This window comes from Cryptomeria japonica, chromosome 3 (genome assembly GCF_030272615.1).
Source record: "Cryptomeria japonica chromosome 3, Sugi_1.0, whole genome shotgun sequence".
Lineage (NCBI taxonomy): Eukaryota > Viridiplantae > Streptophyta > Pinopsida > Cupressales > Cupressaceae > Cryptomeria > Cryptomeria japonica.
In genome coordinates, this window is record NC_081407.1 from 947,637,483 (window position 1) to 947,658,667 (window position 21,185).

Consider the following 21,185-nt stretch of genomic DNA (forward strand, 5'->3'; position numbering starts at 1 on the left):
AACAATAGATTTTCTTTTCTTTTCAGTGTTTGAGTTGAATTGCTTGTTCTGAAATTCATTGTTTCTAAAGGTAAGCATAAACTTTTGTTTGAGTTCTGACATCAGGAACTAACCTCTTTTTGATCAACAGCTTCTAGCTCTGGCCAATGGAGACCGTATCAAAGACAAACAAAGAAGTAAGAGTGCATTTGTGATCGACTTGGACAAAAAACATGCTGCAGAGGACCTTCTGAATGACCTTTCATCTCATCACCAGGAGCTTATTCAACAGGTTAACCTTTTTCAGTGAAGCATACAAGCACTTGAATTTTTGCTCTAGTCAGCCTTAAGGTTGTCAAGAGCTATCTCTTACAATATACATCATTATTCAAATTTTGAAGTTGATTTTTATACCCATCCTCTACTATCTGCAGATGAGGCAAATGGTAGAAATATACATCAAACTGGCAGAACTTGAAACCAAGAAGGAGGTAAAGATGATATTTACGTTATAACCAGCAAATAAAACAGTCTTCGCCATTCATTCAGTCCTATGGTACTTTTTCTTGATAGCAGGATAAAAAGATAGATCTACCGAGGGATATACGTAGTGTTCGACGACTTGACCTGGTAAGTCAGTTTTGCATCTAAGTGGACATTTAGGTTTACTGTAGCCCATATTTGTGAATAATTTAGAATTGAATGATTATTCTCATTGTTGCTAGATTTGATGAAGAATTCATGTTCTGCATTTCGTTGTCCAACACTTCACTTCTTTTTCTATAGGATTTAAAGTTTAACATAGCTTTATCTGCTTTTCTCTGTGATAAGTAAAAATTGTTTGATTAGATAAGATAGTAAAATACAAGATAGAGTTTGTAAGGGTTAAGTCCTTAGGCTTAGATAGTAAAATACAAAGACTTAAAACCAAACAAAACATTAACCCTGTTAGCAGCATTATTGTACACAAACATAAGACTAGTTAATTATGTGTAATTGTTTTGGTTAGTTGGCAACCGAGGGGTGGTCGTTGCGGTGCGACAGTTGGCGCTTGCACCCCTGTTACCTATTTTTCGCTCCTGGCTGAAAAATAGGTTGAGAGATGCTAAGCATGAACAAAAGAAAGCTAGTGTATACTCTTTCTCTATTTTGTGTTTTAAAAATGATGTTTCTAAGTACTTTATTCTGTAACAGCAAAGAATAAACATCTCATTTGCAAAAGAAAAGTATTTTTTATTCATTTTCAAAATGCGTCCCACACAGGAGCCGTGGGACTAGCTACGTATATTCAATGCAGAAGAGAAATATACACATATGTATGCAAGTACAAAGAAAAATAAGGCATGTCAGAAGTGGAACCAGTCATTGCCTGAATGACTGGAACAGTTGGAGATGCTCGTCGTAGCCTTTGTCTTGCTGCTTCCCCCCGGTCCGTTGATGTCTTCCTTCTGATCTGCAAAAAAGGTTGAAACAAACAATGTGTTAGAACTTTTGTTCTAAGCAATAGCTGGCTGCATTTCTGACATATGTACTAATGCACGCATATGTATATATGATCCCTACGTACATGGAATGCATATAGCTCGCAAGTACAAAGGAATCTCCAAAAAGGCAAAATCCGATCAAAGGAAAGCCACCATAAATATGCATTTTTAACAGGTTTGTTTCATGTGCAGGAAAAGAAAAAAGGACAGTTTGCTGGTCATAAAATTCAATAAGATGAGTGGAGACGAATGCGGCTCCCGCAAGGGTCGAGCCCAGCTCATGTGAGGAAAATCAAGGTTTAATGCAATCAAATCATGTCAGGGCTGGTGATAAAGGGGAGAAGACATTCAAATTCTAGTCATTATTCCATTTGGGATTAACAGTCTTTATCCTGATTAAGGAGATGCAAATATGTATCAAATAAAATGACAGCTAAGGCAGCTAAGAAAAAGTGTCTTACAGCTAGACACCTCATAGACCAGCACTTATGGAGATACAACCTACTCTGGAAAAAGATGCAATTAAGTACAACGAAGACACTTTGAAGAAGCATGCACATGATTCTAATTTTCTGAAAGTGACCAGTAGTCCTTTGCCATCACATGAACCTTGCATTGAGGACCACTCAAGAATGGATTGATAAGTATGAAGTTAAAGATGAAAATTCAGACTTCTTACAGTCTGATTTTACATCAGCAGTTGAAAAAGAGCTTGAGAAGATACACCAAAGACAAGACAGCATTCAAGGACAATCACTTGGGCAAAATCAGGGCCATATGACGAGACAACTCAACAAGTGACAGTCTTTTGCAAAAGAAGATGGTAGTAAATGAAAGATCAGTCAAGCATGCCAAGAAAAACATCATAATGATATTTAGTTTAGGGACTACAGGTTTGGTTTGTGAATGGATTACAGCAAGGGTTGTCAGTTGAAGACAAATATGCAGAGTCATAGATGGAGGGACAGTGATGAACAGATTGTCAAGGAACACGTTTGGCATTGTGTGAATTTTCCCAAGAGATAAAGGAACTTCAGAACATATTTCAAGGGGATATATGGCAAGTGTGAAGAGCTTTTGTAATGCAAATCATGACTGTCAACTATTGAAAATGGTGTAAACAAAGAGCAGATCCAAGGAGGTTAGACACTGTGAGAGCCCTTACCAGCCACAAAGCAAACTTTTTCTTTCAGTCAGAACTATCAACAGTACAAAGTTTCCAAATGTTCTTAAGGGTGGTTGAAGTTTTAAAGAGGCTGTAATGGTTGTTCAAGGGGCAGTCCTATGCAAGAAGAAGAGACAGTTCCATTGCAACAAATAGAGAGTGAAACCAGTTTTCCTTCTGATTCTGACAATTTTTTTTTTTTTAAAAAAAAAACCTCTAGATGGAAAGATTATGCAGATGAACAAGGTCAACATGAACTGTTCTGGTTCTCTTGTGATATTAAGTCTGATAATACATTGAAATCTGAGCTGACAAATGCAAATTTAATCCTTGGAAAAGGTTCACATGGTGGAATTCAGTGGGAAGCAGATAACAGAAGTACTTCACAAGATGTAGAACAAAGACAAAGAACATCTGAAGAAGCTCAAGGTACCGGGTGGAGTGTGGATCAGCAAGTAGATGTTTCAGAAACAAGCTAGACAACTCCTGAGACAGCGTTAAAAGAGATACAAGCAGAACGAGATGAATGCAAACCCTCTTCCTCATTTAGAAGCCACAAATTTAAGCCAACAGGTGCAAACCTAGTCCCAATTGGGACAAGATCACACAAAAGAGCTCAATCAAAATCATATGAGAATAGTCCTGTACGGCAGTATTTGCAGGATCAAACACCATTCAGAGATGCAACAAAAAGACTGGGAATTAAACTGTGATGTAGAAGAACATAGTTGCAAATCTTGCATGGCTGGAGAACCTGATGGAAAATGTCATTATTCAGAATGTAAGGCCCAAAATGCATTGCTTTTGGGAGAAAATTTCAATGTTAGTGTAGATCTTCGCACACCAAGAAGATTTGGCGAAGACATACTCATAAATAGTGGTGGCAATCTGGAGACAAAGAAAAATGATGCAATGACTGAGAAAATAGCTGAAAGATCCAGCTTGGAATCATCTGGTTGGGGATTACCATGTCAGAGTGACCCTCCTACAATTTCTAATTGGGAATTGCAAAATCACAGTATGTACAGGCGAAATGAAAATATTTGTATGAAGAAAAGCATGGAAGATGTAAGGCCTGCCAATGACAAAAACTGCCTTTTCTTCTTCGAGGTCTACAGAAAGGAATTGGTTGCATATTCGAACAGAAAAATAAAAAAACGCAGTTTTTCGAGCTACTTTTTTCTAATATTTTTGATAGAAGGAAAAAAATAACCCTGCAGTGCATGCCATGAAGTTTTTTAAAGAAAAAACAACAGATCACAAGTTAATTTTTACAGATACAAGCAGGCATGGAATGCTTTTTACAGTAGGGTTTGTATCTTTAATGGAGATATTGTATGCAGCCCAAGGAAAGTAATTTACAGGAAATGCAACAAATTACATGAATGATTTTTACAGAACATGCAAGCAGATACAGAACAGGTTCAAATACATGAAAGTTTTCAAAAAGCGCAGAGAGGAAAGCCGACATATTTCATTAAAAAAAAAAGCTTTTCTTTCTTTCCAGAATCGAAAAAATGGCGGACCTGTGCAAAAAGTGAAGATGCAAGATGCAGCGAGCGCCCAGCAAGCAAGGGAGCCGAACTCCGAACGCTCAGAAGGTACCCAGAAACGCAAAAAGTTTTCCACAGCGGCTCCAGAATGAGCCCGAAACCAACAAATGCGAAGAAAGAGGAGCCGGCCATAGCAAAAAACACGGCCCAGCACTCGAAAATGCGCCCAGAACTGAAGAATGCACCATTTCTTTTCCTTCAAACCCTAAGCAACGCCCAGTGCAGAGCCGTTTCCAGAATCATCGAGAGCAAAAGTAAAGAGGCGAATGAAGGTTTTTAGGGTTATGTTTCCCTAAAAACGTCTTCATTTAAAAAATCATTTCTTTTCCTTCTTATGCCACGCGATATGCATGGTGGACATGTTGAGGTTCGCTTATGCCTCCAAGTGATTCTAATCACTTTAAAATCTTTGTAAAATCATTTGGCTTCCTAAGTGATTTTTATCACTTTGTCCCCTCTTGCTATTATCCTTAGCAATTTTTTTTGTAAAGTCTCAAAAATACGCCCTCAAGCCTATGGCAAATGTTTTTCTAAAGTTTTTCTTTTTATTAAAAATTTTTTATTATTTTTTGATTAAACTTTTGTTTATTTTATTTCTTATTTAATATTTAAAAAATAAAAAAATTTATTTATTAAAGTGTTAATAAAACACTTTTATTAAATATATTTTTTATTACACTTTATTATTATTTAATAAATAAAAATAATAGAATTGTATTATTTAAGTGATTTATTTATTTTATCGCTTTAAATAAAACAATTTTATTACTTTTATATTATTAAAGCTTTTTAAATATAAATAAAAAATAAAGTCAAACAAATGTCTGACCAAAAAATAATAAATCTTTTTTTTTGAAAAAATCACTTTATTAGATATTTTTGTTTGGGCAAAGGGAGGGATATTTTTGCATTTATGAGGGCTTGCAGGCCTGTCAGAGGCATTTCAGAAGCATTTATGTTGCATTTATGAGGTTTTATGTTTGCAGAATGGATGACTTAGCCTTTTGGCTCAGGTTTATCCCTTTTGAGATATTTTTGAGGCTAAAAAGTTAGGGTTTTTGAGTTTGCTCGACCAAAAAAGGAGGAGGTGGAGTCTTCTTGATATGTTTGGAAAAAGGCATATATACTGAGGGCCTTCTTTTTTGTAAGGGTTCTGATTCATTCATCTTGGAGCAGACTGTAATTTTTTGGTTCTCTCTGCAAGAATGGATGTCTTTGTAACACATTTTCAGGATTTATGAAGCTTGGTGATACCTGTTTGGCAAGGATAATAGCTTGTTTTGCTGCTCTACTTCTCATCCTTCTTTGTTACTGCATCTTCAGGGTTAGTCAGTTCTTTGGTGGTTGGCTTTTGCCCCCCTTAAAATTTACATCTCCTTTTGGTGCCTTATGCAGAAATACATGTACTACTTGCAGGTCATAAGCTGTGTTTTAATGATTAATGGTCTTAGGTGGTGAAAAAAGGATGTTTTTCCCTCTTAGGACTGTGATTATCCAGCCTGTTTATGAAGCATTGATGCAAGGGTTATGAGTTGTTGGTCAGTGTGAAAAAGGGTTCATTATCATTGCTGTACTGTGTGTCTTATGCTTAGATAGATTCCAAAAAGAATACCATCTGGTGCAATCACCTTAGTTTCAGGTTTTAGTTTTTGTATTATCTCCTCCTCACTCTTTTCCCTGAAGAAATTGTTAGTTTAGGTGCAGAATCTGAAAAGAACCAGCTTTCTCTGGAGGTTCACTCCATTTTTTAGGCAACCCACAGGCCTAGGAGGGTTCCCATGTGTCACAGGCCTGCTGAGTTGATAGCTTAGCAAACAGGGGTGCAGGTCCAAGTGATAACAACCCCCTCAGTATCTTTATATACTTTGGAATGTAACTTGTAACACACAATTATGAATGGAATAACATCTCTTATACTTGTCTGATATCTATGGTGTTATCATTCTGCATTACGTGCTTTATGTTTTAAGTTATTCACCCGAGAGAGTAAACATTTGGCGTCGTTGCCTAGATGTACTCGGGAACGGAAGACGCGGATGGCGCACGGACACGATGTGCCTACCCGTTGGTGAGATAAACCCAAAGGCCGACGACGCGCGAATGGAACTTTACACAGGAGAAACCGCAACGAGAGAATTTTCAATTCTGCTCTAAGTAGCCATCCAGACCTACGTCCGACGAGAGGCGACGGAGGCGGAAATCCCACCAAATGTCGTGTGGACAGCGTTGGAGGTGAGCCCAGCAGTAAACCGGTTGATGAACCATCTTCCCCGGTTGCTTGCACAGGCATCGCTGGCACAACAAGCTTGCCTAGATGAGATTGCCCAGGAAGAGCGACGCCAACAGATCCTTCAGCAGTATGAAGATAGCAGCCGACGGGAAGCAGAACAGGATGGCGCTAGACTAGGAAGGAATTGAACCTTGAATCTTCTATATTCAAATAAAAGTGTCATTGACACAAGTTGTATCTGAGGAAATGAATTAATAAAGACGTGTTTTGATTTATGTATTGTGAATTATGGAAATGTATGGCAATTAATGCCCAACCTATTGAATAAAGATAGAAATAAAAAAGCAGAAACGGATGAGTGGGAGGCTGCGCAGAGGGCCTTGATTCTGGAGCAGCAAGTAGAACGTAGACGAAGGCTGAGGCAACTTGCCGAAGGACGACCTGCCGAAGGGTGGCCTGAGGGGAACCAAGGAGGTGTCACGAAGGGTGCAGAAGCCGGTGAAAATTTCTACGCGTCGCCAGAACACCGTAGGGTGCGGAGCCACGAGGAGTTTCTGGAGGAAACAAGGTTGCGGCAGAATCTAGTTGAGGAGATTCGGGATCAGTTTAGAAACTTATCCTTTACACCACGAAGTGAGGATCACCAAAGGGAGCCAGTAGTGGGCATGGGTGAGAACGAAGGGGAGGACAACCATACGGCTGTAAGTGCGACACACGGCAGGCAGAACACCATACCCCCAGTCGCCCACGCAGGACACACCACGGGCGCCGGAGGGAGCGGCGCAAGGGCTCAAACATAGCTACAGCCACCTTAGGGGAGACGACCCCCATCAATGGCAAGTAAACAGAAACTACCGAAGTTCAATGGCGACGGGAAGGAAGATCCCGTTCGCCATTGTCGAACGTGCGAAACCATATGGTCAGCAAACGGTGTTACCGATCAAGATGAATGGGTAACACAATTCCCAGCAACCTTGAGAGGAGTGGCCATTGACTGGTACTCAGATATGGACAAGGCCAAAGTCGGCACATGGCCCGACCTGAAGGAGTTTGGGAAAGAGTTCCGCCTCCTGAGAGATGACAACGAAATAGTCGCCGAGATCTATGGAACGAAGCTGAACAAGAACGAGACTATCCGAGCCTATAGTCGGCGGCTGAAGGAACTATTGGGAAAAATGGAGAGTCAACCAGCAGATGGGTTGAAAAAGCGATGGTTCATGGAGGGACTAAAGCATTCCCTCCGAAAGAAGATGAAAATCGTTCCACCTACATCGTACGAAGACGCATACAATAGAGCGATGGATATCGAGAGCGAGACCAAGACATCGAAGAAAAAGAAGAAGGATAGCTCGTCCGAGGAGGATGACTCGTCACAGGAAAGCAGCAGCGACAGCGAGGCTGGCAAACAGGTGCAAGCGCTCCAGAAAGACATGGAGCGAATGAGGAGGGAATTCAAAACAATGAGAAGCACCGGTCGGACCGAAGGGGACATATGGTGCACTGAGTGCAAAGAGGAGGGGCACACAAAGGGTACTTGCCCCGAAGAAGGCATTCTGCGAGATTTGCCAAGTGATGGGACACTCCACCAAGGAGTGCCCATGCAACATGAAAACCCAGAATACGCAAATGAACCAGGTGTTGTTCATGGAGCAGGCCACAACGTCCGCACTAGCGGGTATGGGCCAACAAACGAACACAACGGCATCATCTGGAGGATACCGGGATAACAAACGCGGTGGCGAAAGAAATAATAACAATAATAGAAACCGGATCCAATATGACGCCAAGGGCCGGCCAATGATCTAGTGTAGGGCTTGCAATCAGTGGGAACACTTCGCCCGCGATTGCACAAAGGAAACCAACCCTCAGCACCTCTGCCGATGGTGCGGGCCAAGCGACCATGAGGACGCAAATTGCCCAAAACCTGGTGTAAACCTCCTAAACATAGAACCCACGAAAGCAGAAGTGTTGGCAATCACAAGGGCATAGGCCAAACAAGATGCATACCCAAATCCCCACACGGAGACAACGAGAGTGCAGGAAGCAAGAGATGAGATCACAAAGGAAATGGCCGCACAAGGACAGAACAACAACCAGACCACAAATCCGCCACAAACGAGGGGAGAAGAGGAAATCTTACGGCAAATATTGCAGATGGAGGTACCCGTGAGAATACAAGACCTCCTGGAGACCATGCCGCAGTGAATGACGAAATTGAGCGGATGTTGGAAGCGGGCATAATCTTCAAAGTGCAGACAAGCCAATGGGCGTCTCCCATTGTATTTCCCTCAAGAAAGAGGCCAATCAGATCCGGATCTGTGTAGACTTCTGATGCCTGAACGCTGTCACTATTAAAGACCCGTTTCCCATACCCTTCACCGACAGCATCTTGGAGGAAGTAGCTAGACATGAAATCTATTCCTTCATGGATGGGTTCTCTGGGTACAACCAAATATCCATTGCGGAGGAAGATAAGTTGAAAACAACCTTCGTGGTGGAGGACGGTGTGTATGCATACAACCGAATGCCCTTCGGTCTATGCAATGCACCTACCACCTTTCAGCGCATCATCTTGCACATCTTCGACAAGATGTCGATGGGGAACTTCAAAGCCTTCCTGGATGATTGGTCTATTTACAGCGGACAAGACACCCACCTAAAAACCCTCGGGGAGTGCCTAGAGAGATGTCGGAGGGCACGGTTGGCCCTCAACCCGAAGAAATTTAGATTCATGGTACCACAAGGAAGATTGTTGGGACACATTGTGTGTAAAGAAGGATTGAAAATGGACCTGGACAAGATTCGGGTAATAGTAGAAATGGAACCTCCTATGGACGTCACGGGGATAAAGTCCTTCCTTGGTCATGTGGGGTACTACAAGACGTTCATCAAGAACTTTGCCGAGGTGTCCCACTCGTTGGATAAGTTGACACGGAAAGGGGAACCATACATCTGGACAGAGCCACAAAGCAAGGCCTTGGAAGAGCTGAAGACAAGGTTGATGGGAGCACCCATACTGGCATACCCGAATTGGGATAAGGAATTCCACGTTCACGTGGATGCCTCAAACTATGCCATCGGGGCTACATTAGCCTAGGTAGGAGGACACGGGTTGGACCACCCCGTTTATTTTGCCAATAGGTTGCTCTCGAAGGCGGAAAAGAACTACAGTACCACAGAACGTGAAGCCCTCGATATGGTCTATGTCGTACAGAAATTCCGTCATTACCTCTTGGCCACACCATTCACATTTTACGTAGACCACCAAGCACTCATGTACTTGGTAAACAAGCCTGTTATCCAGGGGAGGATAAGTCGTTGGCTATTGCTACTACAGGAGTTCACATTTTTAATTGTGGTAAGACCGGGGCGAAGCCATGTCATAGCCGACCAGCTGTCCGAGATTAAGTCGAGGGAACCTCCAGAGGGAGTAAATGATGATTTTCCGGATGCGCACTTGTTCCAAATAGCCGCACTCCCTTCGTGGTACAAGAAGATTGGAGAATACCTGTCGACGTCCCGATCTCCAAAGGGTATGGCCCCAGGGGAATGGAGAAAGCTCGTATTGAGGAGCAAGACTTTCTCACTCATCAACGGTTTACTCTACAAAATGGGGCCAGACCAGGTATTAAGGCGTTGTGTCATGGAAGAAGTAGTCCCGAGTGTATTAAGGGAGGCACACGAAGGACCCACAGGTGGACATATGGGCCCAGACACTACAGCCCGCAAGGTGCTTCTGGCAGGACTGTGGTGGCCAATCGTAAATCACGACGCCAGGGAGTGGGTCGTGGGGTGCGACACTTGCCAACGGGCAGGCAAACCTCTGAAGCGGGGCTTCATGCCCCTCAACCCGTCGCACGCATAGGAACTCTTTGAACGATGGGGACTCGACTTTGTAGGTCCTCTTAAGGCCAACCACACACGACGGTGCCGGTACATTGTGGTTGCGACAGAATACTTGACTAAGTGGGTGGGGGCGAGGGCTCTCTCAGACAACTCGGCAATAAGCACGGCGAAATTTATTTACGAACAAATCATTATGCGATATGGTATACCTATTCAGTTGACTAGTGACCAGGGGGGCCACTTCGTGAACCATGTCATACAGCTGTTGACCTCAGAGTTCAAGATTTTTCACTCATTATCGAGCTTGTACTACCCACGTGCCAATGGCCAGGCGGAGGCCACAAACAAAATATTGGTATCGGTAATTTACAAGTCCTGCGGGGTAGAAAAGGAAGATTGGGAGGAGAGGTTACCCTCTGTACTATGGGCCTACAGAACGACTTACAAAGTGACCACGGGTCAAACTCCGTTCCAACTCATGTACGAGCAGGAAGCGGTGGTGCCAGCGGAATTCATGGTGCCAAGCCTTCGCATTGCAGTAGAGAACAGACTCGGGGATATGGAGAGCCTGAGGGAGAGACTGTATGCCTTAAGTAAGTTGGACGAAAAAAGAATGCTGGCACAATGGGCCATAGAGGCAGCCATGCAGAGATGGAAGGTCTGGCACGACAAGCATCTTCGACAAATGAAGTTTACTCCTGGGCAATTAGTGTTGAAATTCAACGGGAAGAACGAAATCAAACTAGGAAAATTTAAAGTGCGATGGATAGGGCCCTTCAAGGTACGCCAGGTCAACGCCAACGGGTCGATCAAGTTGTGGACGCTGGACAGGAAGCAGATACCAGACGTCGTCAATGGGTCAAAATTAAAGGTTTATCACGAACGGAGGGAACTTGGACCCTCCAGTCTGGATGTTTGTCAGTCTATTAAATGATAACCGAGAAAAAAAAAAGAAAAAAAAAATGTACGGTCCACACGACAACCGTACCATACGACGTAAAAAAAAAATAAAAAAAAGAAAGAAAGAACTACTACTTCCACCAATGGTAGGACCACCAATGGTAGAACCATTGTGCAGTGGTTACACCAGCGGTGGCACCCACACTAAACCAAAAGCCCGCAAAATTAAAACGCAAACAAACAAAAAAAACATAACCCCCGCAAACACAAAAAGCACCACGCAGCCCATGCACAGGGAGAAAAAAAAGAAAAAGGAGAAGGAACGCAAAGGGAGAAAAAGAAAAAAAAGGAGAAGGAACGCAAGGGAAAAAGAAGGCAAAGGAAACCCACAGCCGTCACGCAGCCCAACCCGCACAGCAACAGCCATACACAATAGAAGAAGGTCGTTACGAAGGTGTCCAACGACCGTACAATTTTTAATCAAAAATCAGTTATACTAGAGATTAATGGATTCAGCAGGGAAACGAAGTTGGAAAAAACAGTTGCAGGCTTCCTCCAGTAGCAGCCAGAGGGATAGCAATACCAGGGTCTTATTGTCAGGTGTATGTGTTGCAGGCAGCACCATGGATGCCAACGCCCGACAGAAGCAAAAGCAGAAAGCACCACAAGCTGCCATAAGTGCAAAAAATACATTAACACCCCAGAATACCACCTTTGAAGGCCTAAATGGGTCGGAATGCCGGAAATGGTGGCAGGACACTCCCGACAATGATCTGGTGAAGCAAAACCTCCATAAGGCGGAAGTGGAGTGGGCTATTCGGATGCCCGTGTTTCCTATCCGCGAGTATGAGGGTGCCCTACGGTTCATGGTGGACACCTTCGATAGACACACATGCACCAGCACTTTTGAATACCTCGGGAGGGATGTTACCATATCCTTCAAAGCGAGGGACTTCACGAGGGTATTTGGCATTCCAGGCAGACAGGGCAAGAAAATAGAATTGAAGGCTAAAAAGATGAAGCGAGAGGAGAAGGAGCAGTGGATTAAACTAATCTCCAGGAACTTGACGACAGCAGAGCTGGACAACGTGGCTAATGCCACGAAGGGTCGAGGAATCCGTAAGACCTTTGTTGTAGAGGGCCACTGGCAGTGCATTATGGATGTCATCAAGAGCAGATTGACAGGGTCGGGTAGGGCGTTGGACATCGCCCTCCCTCAGATTATGCTTATGAACGGGTTGATGAATGGCATCGTGTATGATTGGGCCGCGTTACTCGCAGAGCGCATGTATGAGTTTTTGACGATGCAGCATCGCACATTCTATATGCCGCACTATGCTATAGGGTTGTTCCTGGAGGCCACACAGGAAGCAGTGCCGGAGGCAGAGTTGGAGGTACGGCCACAAGGACCGTTGGCAGCAGGTGAGCCTCCAATACAACTTGGACATTGGGCACTCTTCCGCGAAGCGGAAACGGGCGATAGATACGGCCTTGGCTTCAGGGGAGCCTGACAGCAGGAGGGATTCCAGTAGTACAGAGGAATCAAAAGCGGAAGAGGAGGATGATAGCAGCAGGGCGATGGAGGAGCGGGTCCTGTTTGCCCCACCCCTACTACCGATGGGCACGTCGATGCCATCATCTGGTGTGGGCGGCACCTTTATTCTGGCCTTCGGGCAAAGCCGCACGCCAGTTACACTTGGCCTCCTACAGCAACGAGTAGCATCACCAGGCCCAACCACGGCGGCACTTACGGAGGACATGGCAGAGTCAGGGATGGAGGAGTCACCGCATCGGGTAGTAGTCGCCGAGGAGCAAGGGCTAAGGGAGGTAGTGGATACGGAGCCTTAGGTGCGGTTGGACGTTGTGGGGACTAAGGCTGTGGTGACTGTTTCGACGTCTTTGTTGGAGGAGCCGATGACAGCGACCCATCCCCCAGTCGTAGAGATGCGTGCCGACCCGTTGGTCATGGCTATGGAGAGCTGGCTCACACAGAGATTTCAGATGACTTTGGCACAACCGGAGGGAGCTGTTGTATTTTCACCGTGTCGGGAGACTAGAGCAGAGGTAGTCAACTTGGACGATTCCTCTAGCGAGACACATGTGCCAGCAGTTGGGCACGCGGCAGGAGAGGTCGTCTCTGCCATCTAGGTGCCAGGGGATGGTACACCTCTGGTGGGGGAGGAGGTACCTTCACAGCACGATGCGGTTATGTAAGGTCCACCAGAGACTTCACAGCCTTCGGAGCAAGAGGGGGAGGATATCGAGGCCTATCTAGTTGACATGGTGACGAGGGGTAGGCGGGTGGTGGCCACTGCTCAGATGCGAGCATTACAACAGGTGGTGATGGAGTTGGAGAGGGCCCTACGGTTTAGGCAGGTGGGCTGCTTCGCAGCCTTTATTACATGCTTTGAGTCTCAGGGTTGGCCGACTACCGAGACAGAGGAGATGCTCCAGGCTTGGAGTGTGCGTCAGCCCATTGTGGAGAGTCGGGTGACGGCAGTTCTCCGCGAGATGGAGCAGGTCTACCGGGATGTCTACTATGCCCTAAGGCATGCCCAGCATGAGTCGGAGGTCCGAGAGGTTGCTAGAGTCGCGTTGGAGAGGGATGTGGCCACTCAACAAGCCTCCTAGGCAGCAAAGCAGGCCCAGTTGTTGGCTCAGCTAGAGATGACCCGCGCAGAGAAGGCGGAGGTAGAGACTCGCCTGTCGGTGGAGCAGAGTGCGAGGAGCCTCGTGTAGCAGGAGTTCGAGGCAGCCACTAGCAAGAGGAGCCTGTTGCAGACTTGGTTGGTCGATATGACAACAACAACGGATACCAAAGAGAAGGAGTTGTTGGAAGCCGCGCATATGGTGAAGACGGCTTTGGAGAAGGTCTTGGTGGTGGAGCAGGATGTGACTACCCGTACTTAGCAGGTGTATGAGCTCCACACCCGCTTGGCGGCCCAGACACCGGCGTCTCAGCCTTCTACTTCAGGGACGCTTTCCCAACCCCCTCCTTAGTTTTTTCTGATGTATATATTGTATAGGTTGCATTGTCTCCGTTTTTGTTGTTAGTCGCCTGGAGACGACTTTTCTCATTTTTTGCTCCTTGCTATGAGAATTTGCTTGTTGGAGAAGAGATTGGCATGATGTAGAGAATATTGATAGCCCAAATGAGGTTGAGTTTAAAGACTATTGTATTTTGATGCTTGAGACTTCTGGATACATGTTTGAGACTTTTGGATATTGATAGACCATGTTTTTTTTTACATATGAGACTGCTGTTATAATGCTTTATTGAACTTATTATGCTGTTATACTACTGCTTGCATGATTTATTTCCATTTTGATATTGTTATTGACATATCTCTCTGTCTTTACCCCTCTCTCTATAATATACTAATATATTTTGAAAACTTTATATATATATATATATATATATATATATATATATACAGCCATCCCTGTCGTCCCCCCATCCCCATCCCCAAAATGCCATGGAACATAGCCTGTAACTAGAATTTCCCAAATTTCTAAAGTGGGTGTCTAAGAAAATATGTATAGATGAATCTCAAAGGTATATATAATCATATAACTTCTGCAAAGAGTTTTTGGAAGTTTGAGTCAAGAGAATATATTGCAAGAAGGGCAAACAAAATAAGAAACTGCCCATCTCAAAATGAATAGCTATGCTCTACACTCCTTCCATGATTTTGCAAGGCCATAGCTAAGAAAACCAGTCACAAGAATCAAACATAAGAGTCCAATGCAAGATAATATTTGATTCAAACTTGGTGATAAAACTTGCTCAAAAGATATATATACAAGCTAATATTTGATTTGAACTTGTGTGTGTAATCCATGTTTTATTAGTTGTTTCTCTGTTTCCTTGGAGAAGACTTAAGACTCATCAAATCTCAGAACTATGGTGAAATACATAATATAGCAAGTCAGAAGTTTATTTAACAATTTAATGAGGAACCTTGTAATGTCCCCATTTTGCGAGCATCAGAGTTTGTAAGAATTAGCCTATCATTTGACCCTCGTAGGCTAACAATTATTGATAGAGGGCCTCGTGTGGCAGTTACTTGGTGATTAGAGACATTGCTCTCCAGCTGGATTCAGGTTTTGGCCTTTGCACAGGTTTTTTTGACTCAGATTGGCACACTTACTATTTATAGTAAGTTACTATTTTGGGAGAGTCAGGGTTCCTATTAATAGAAAGACACCTGAGCAGAGCTTATTGGCAGTGTCGACCTTGATTGGGCCTTTGCAGCTATTTCTAGACTCAGTTCCACATACTTACTATTTATAGTAAGTCACTATTCAGGGTTTCTTTTTTTAGACAGGCATCCAATCACATGGAGAACAGGGAGAGTCGACTCCTGGCTCAGACGGTTTAGCAATCAGACAAGTACATCAAGAGATATTAAAGTTTAAGTGACTTAAGTGATTTATTTAATATTTTAATATTATTATAAAGTTCTAAAGTAACTTTATAATAATAAAGTCACTTTAATATAATAAAGTGCGTTAAGTGAATAATTTAATGTGGGAATAAATCTTTTATCCCACATTGGCCAGGAAGGTGTTTGAGCTCTCTTAAGGAAAGAATAAAAGGAAAGGCAAGAGTTCATTCTCGGCATCCAGTTGATGAATAGTATTTTGATTGATTTTTATTGTGGAGCCTAGGGCTTTCGCAATTTTCTTCTTTGATCATAGGAAACGAAAACTTCCTATTGATAGCAATTTTGAAGGTGTGAAATAACATCTGAATTATTGCAGTTGTGGGAAAGAATACTTCAGTTCTTTCATTTGTGCAAATTGGTGAAGTTTTCTACAAGGGTTTGAAGTTTACTGTTGAAGAACATTTATAGTTGGTTGTGAATCATCCTTCTTTGGCACATGGAGTTATATCATTCTTGTTGGGACCACAATTTTCTGCCTTTGTTTGATTTTACAATGTTTTCAGTGTTTGGGTTTTGCTTGAGTTTTCAATGATGTTTCACCAAGGAATAAAGAAAGTGCAAATAACATATGCTGCAAACTAGAGTATGGAAATGAGAGCTACAGCCATAAGCATTTTATCGAACATTTGCCATGCAATTCCTATTATGAAATGTTGACTTTCAGCTAGGGACATTAAGACAAACAGTTATCTTGCAAACTGAAATAAATACTACAAATATATCATATGCAACTCCTTTTTATTGATGTCCCAATTACCACAGATATGAAAGGGCCAAGACTCTTGGCTAACAGCTGAATATGATATGAAACAAAATACCCAGGTCTGAATACAATGGCAGCATACAACCAACTTCAAATGTCTATTAAATACTGAAATTAAATGCAAGAGAACCTGATCCAATGAAGCACCTACGTTGTGGGTAATGTAGCAACTCAAATACCATGTAAATTGTGAAGCAACATGTGTGGCTGCTGCTGCTATAGTACGGCCTCCAACAATTATAAATTCTGCCCAAATTCCAATGTCATGACAGCAGCAACTAATCTGGAAATGAGCAGCAATTAAAACCCTTGAAGAACCCTTGAGTAGACTCAACTAAGATGCAATATACTGTAGCGATTTTACTATTCACGTATCACTGTAACGTTTCACTATTCACGAGTTAATGTTCATGCGCACTGTTCATGGCACTGTAGCAGTGGATGAAATAACTTGCAATCTGCTCTTAAAACCTTGAATAACTTGTTGATAATCTCTCCCAACAAGAATGATATAACTCCATGTGCCAAAGAAGGATGATTCACAACCAACTATAAATGTTCTTCAACAGTAAACTTCAAACCCTTGTAGAAAACTTCACCAATTTGCACAAATGAAAGAACTGAAGTATTCTTTCCCACAACTGCAATAATTCAGATGTTATTTCACACCTTCAAAATTGCTATCAATAGGAAGTTTTCGTTTCCTATGATCAAAGAAGAAAATTGCGAAAGCCCTAGGCTCCACAATAAAAATCAATCAAAATACTATTCATCAACTGGATGCCGAGAATGAACTCTTGCCTTTCCTTTTATTCTTTCCTTAAGAGAGCTCAAACACCTTCCTGGCCAATGTGGGATAAAAGATTTATTCCCACATTAAATTATTCACTTAACGCACTTTATTATATTAAAGTGACTTTATTATTATAAAGCTACTTTAGAACTTTATAATAATATTAAATAAATCACTTAAGTCACTTAAACTTTAATATTTCTTGATGTACTTGTCTGATTGCTAAACCGTCTGAGCCAGGAGTCGACTCTCCCTGTTCTCCATGTGATTGGATGCCTGTCTAAAAATAGAAACCCTGAATAGTGACTTACTATAAATAGTAAGTATGTGGAACTGAGTCTAGAAATAGCTACAAAGGCCCAATCAAGGTCGACACTGCCAATAAGCTCTGTTCAGGTGTCTTTCTATTAATAGGAACCCTGACTCTCCCAAAATAGTAACTTACTATAAATAGTAAGTGTGCCAATTTGAGTCAAAAAAACCTGTGCAAAGGCCAAAACCTGAATCCAGCTGAAGAGCAATGTCTCTAATCACCAAGTAACTGCCACACGAGGCCCTCTATCAATAATTGTTAGCCTACGAGGGTCAAATGATAGGCTAATTCTTACAAACTCTGATGCTCGCAAAATGGGGACATTACAAACCTTAGTTATGGTGGAAATTGTAACCTTGTCCTTTATTTCTATGATAATAAACCCAAACTAGTCTAGACTCTATATACATTGTTATTAAAATTATAAGAGAATTTTGTAATTATACAAAAACTTTTGTAGATTGTTTTATGTCTAGATTCCATTTCATTTCTCCTCATTCAGGAATCAAGCATGAAAGCCACCCATAGCTAGTTTTCCTTTTTGAACCATTTTGCAGCTACAAATTTGAAGGACAAGTGCATGGTAGTTTTGGTTTCATACACTTCCATTGTAAAAACTTGATTATTGATGCTTGTTAAGTACGAAATGCTTGTACAGGTTCCAGTGATAACTGCTACTCTTCCAGTTGATCGAAGCTGCCAATATCCAAAAGAGTCTTTTCCTCACTTCAATGGCTTGTGTGAAAGTGTAATGTATGCAAAACTTCAAAAATGTCATCCATTCCTTGTTATATTAGGGTCCACCCACTTCATTAACAATTGTCCAAAAGGTGATTTCTTGATTGTCATCCATGCAGAGTAATGAATGGAATAAATGCTCCAAAGGTGGTTGAATGTCTTGGCTCTGATGGTTGCAAGTATCGTCAACTAGCAAAATCTGGCAATGATGATCTTAGACAAGATGCGGTAAGCAACTATATATTCCATAAACTCTGTAAATATGCCAATATTTATTCAGATATCATATGTCTTGAAAATGCATATAATGTATATTATGGTTTTTAAATCTTCCTCAAATAATATTTATGTTAATAAGTGTGGTTTTCTATATACTACTTTTGTCAATTTATTCATTTGTGTTTACATGCATTAAAATTAGATGAATTTTGTAGTCTTTGGGCAATGATTGAATTGTCCTTAAACAATGAGAAGGCTTCAAGCAGCATTGTTTAATGAAACTTATTGCTTTCTGAATTATTTCTCAAATTCTTTCTAACTTTTTGCCATTTAAGAGCTATGGCTTACAGTATCCCAATCTCACAGCTTTCTAAGTTAAATATGCTAAAGAAAGCTGTAGACAGCATGAGTTTATGCATTGTTGAAAGTACAAATCTAAAGCAAACTTGTGACTTCTAAATCTCTGTTGCTGTCCACACTTTTAGTGTTTAATCTGGCTCTTCTAAGGTAATCGTATACTTGAAAATGCCAAATATTTTCATGTTTTGAGTTTTAGGTTGTATAGGTAATATGGATAAAAGATTCTGAGAAATGATTTTCTAATTGCAACTATAGTAGCATTCGCAGATAAGATTCTTTTCATTTTCAAGATAGGGGCTAGCTGTAGCTAAATATCATAAGCGATCGATGACTGTCTCAATTTTTAATACATAAAGTTTTAACTGATTTTTACAAAGCATTTTCTGCAGGTAATGGAACAATTTTTTGGTCTAGTAAATACTCTTTTACAGGATCACTCTGACACACGAAAGCGGCATCTTAAGATCCGCACTTACAAGGTAACTTGTCCCTGTTGTACCACATAACCACATTGAGAATTAGCAATCAATAACACCTTAAATGTATGTTATTGACAGTCATCATAAAATAAATGGAGTAAAAGACAGTTTATAGAACAAGCATAATTCCATGGCTCATATAAAAATGTCTTTACTCTCAAGCAATGAATCTGATTTAAAACACACTAAGGATCGCCAAGTAGTAAGAAATAATCTGTTCAGCTTGTTTACTACAAATATCTTTTTATTTTCAATCATATATCAATTTTAAACATGTTGATCAATCTTTTTCTTGGACGAGTAGTAAGAAATGGTCTGTTTGAAATGTCCCCATTTGAGACTTACCATAATTTAGACCTGAGCATGGATTACTTATCTAATAGAAGAAGGTATCATGTCTGTAATAAGGATGTCGCATCACTGATATAGAATACTGAAGTTATGTTCAAAATAATGAAAGTCTGATTTGATTACTAATCCGAGAATGGGAGATTGACAAATAGATGTAATTTTCTGTTTCTGAATTATGACTTTAAGATCATGTGTTTGAATGTATAAGAAGCTCTGCCTCAGTCTGATAGTTGTCTCTGTTTATAACCTTATATTCTTGCTGTATTCTCTTGGCACCGTGTCTGACTATTGACTTTGTACTTATGCTTCTTTTAGCCTTGTAATGGGTGAGCTATATGGCACCCTTATTTGACGGGTTGTCGGCTCTAAGAATACTTCTGGTCTGAGTTTTAAAGATACCAATCCACACCATACACTATACTTACTACTCTCTCTTCATTTGCTGATATACTTGTATCTATTTATATATCTATTCTAAATCTGCTCTACAAACTTCCTTCCTGAGTTGATGATCATTATGCTCAACCAATTACCTTAACTTGTGAACTGATAAGTATTAAATGTACTATAATCTGATGTACGAGTTGTATCTGATTTATTCTATCTCTATGAAGCGAGGTTTAAGAATTATATCAATACCAAATTACCAATATATTGATCAAAATATCTACTCAATGCATATGCAAATGAAATCATATCACTATTAGAATAATATTGTTTATTATTGATTAATGGTCAATTATGTATCATATTGTAAATATTAGATTCTTTCTATTTTACGATTGTTTCTTATTTAGAAACATCATCGTGTAACTCTATAAGATCTTTTTGATCTTTGTAAATAATTCATTAAGTTTTTTTACCAATTACTTGTTCATAATATGGTATTAGAGCGCATAGGTAAAAATTCATTTTTCTAAAGATTTCCTTCGAGAAATTTTTCAAGTTTTGAAAAACGTCTTTATCAGAGCGGAAAATTTAAAAATAAATTATGGATCTTCTTCTGGTTTCTGAAAATCGCAACTAGTGGCGTTTTTGTTCTGAAAATTGCGTCATTGTTTCCGCGACCCACATCCCTTTGCAGATTTCGTGGAAAAATCGCGACGTATTTCGCAGTTTTTTGTTTTGACCCACATTTTCTCTTGCGCGCAACGAGATTTTTCGCGCTACTTTTGTATCGCGCGATGAGGGTTTTGCATTTTTCGCGTCTTTCCGCAACCTGTGTATGCGCGACAGTGCCTTCTTTCTCTGTGCGTTAGATTTTCGTGCATATTTGTGTGCAGTTTTTCATTTTTTATGAAAAATCGCGACGCATTTTCTGTCTTGCCATTTTTCTGTGCATGACACAATTTTTTGCGCTTTGTTTGACTGATTTCTCCTTTGTTTATTTCACGTCCTCTAGTTCTGCGATGACCTGCAGGGTTTTCTTTGGTGACGACGATCCAGTTTTCCAGGTTTTCTGCATTTTGGGCCATTTTTTAGTGCATTGTCACAGGTTTCTTGCTCAAGGGTTTTTTTATTTTCATTGCATATCTATTATTATCTACAAAAAATGCCCTTGCAT

The 21,185-nt window shown here is 41.3% G+C and overlaps 1 protein-coding gene across 3 annotated transcripts in view; it reads left to right on the forward strand.

The window, feature by feature from the left end:
- The window catches only part of LOC131038950 (serine/threonine-protein kinase ATM), a 417,584-nt gene that overhangs the window by 352,962 nt on the left and 43,437 nt on the right, over nt 1-21,185 (forward strand). The window contains exons 66-71 of one of the 3 annotated variants that reach the window (XR_009104579.2): nt 131-271; nt 414-470; nt 553-609; nt 18,133-18,222; nt 18,332-18,440; nt 19,181-19,270. Coding sequence is in view for 2 of the 3 variants with exons in the window: in XM_057971562.2 (XP_057827545.2) it covers nt 131-271; nt 414-470; nt 553-609; nt 18,133-18,227; nt 18,332-18,440; nt 19,181-19,270 (549 nt within the window). In the remaining variant the exon portion in view is untranslated. Of the gene's footprint in view, nt 1-130; nt 272-413; nt 471-552; nt 610-18,132; nt 18,228-18,331; nt 18,441-19,180; nt 19,271-21,185 lie in introns of those variants that run through there. The other 2 variants (XM_057971562.2, XM_057971563.2) reach the window with 2 other exon arrangements.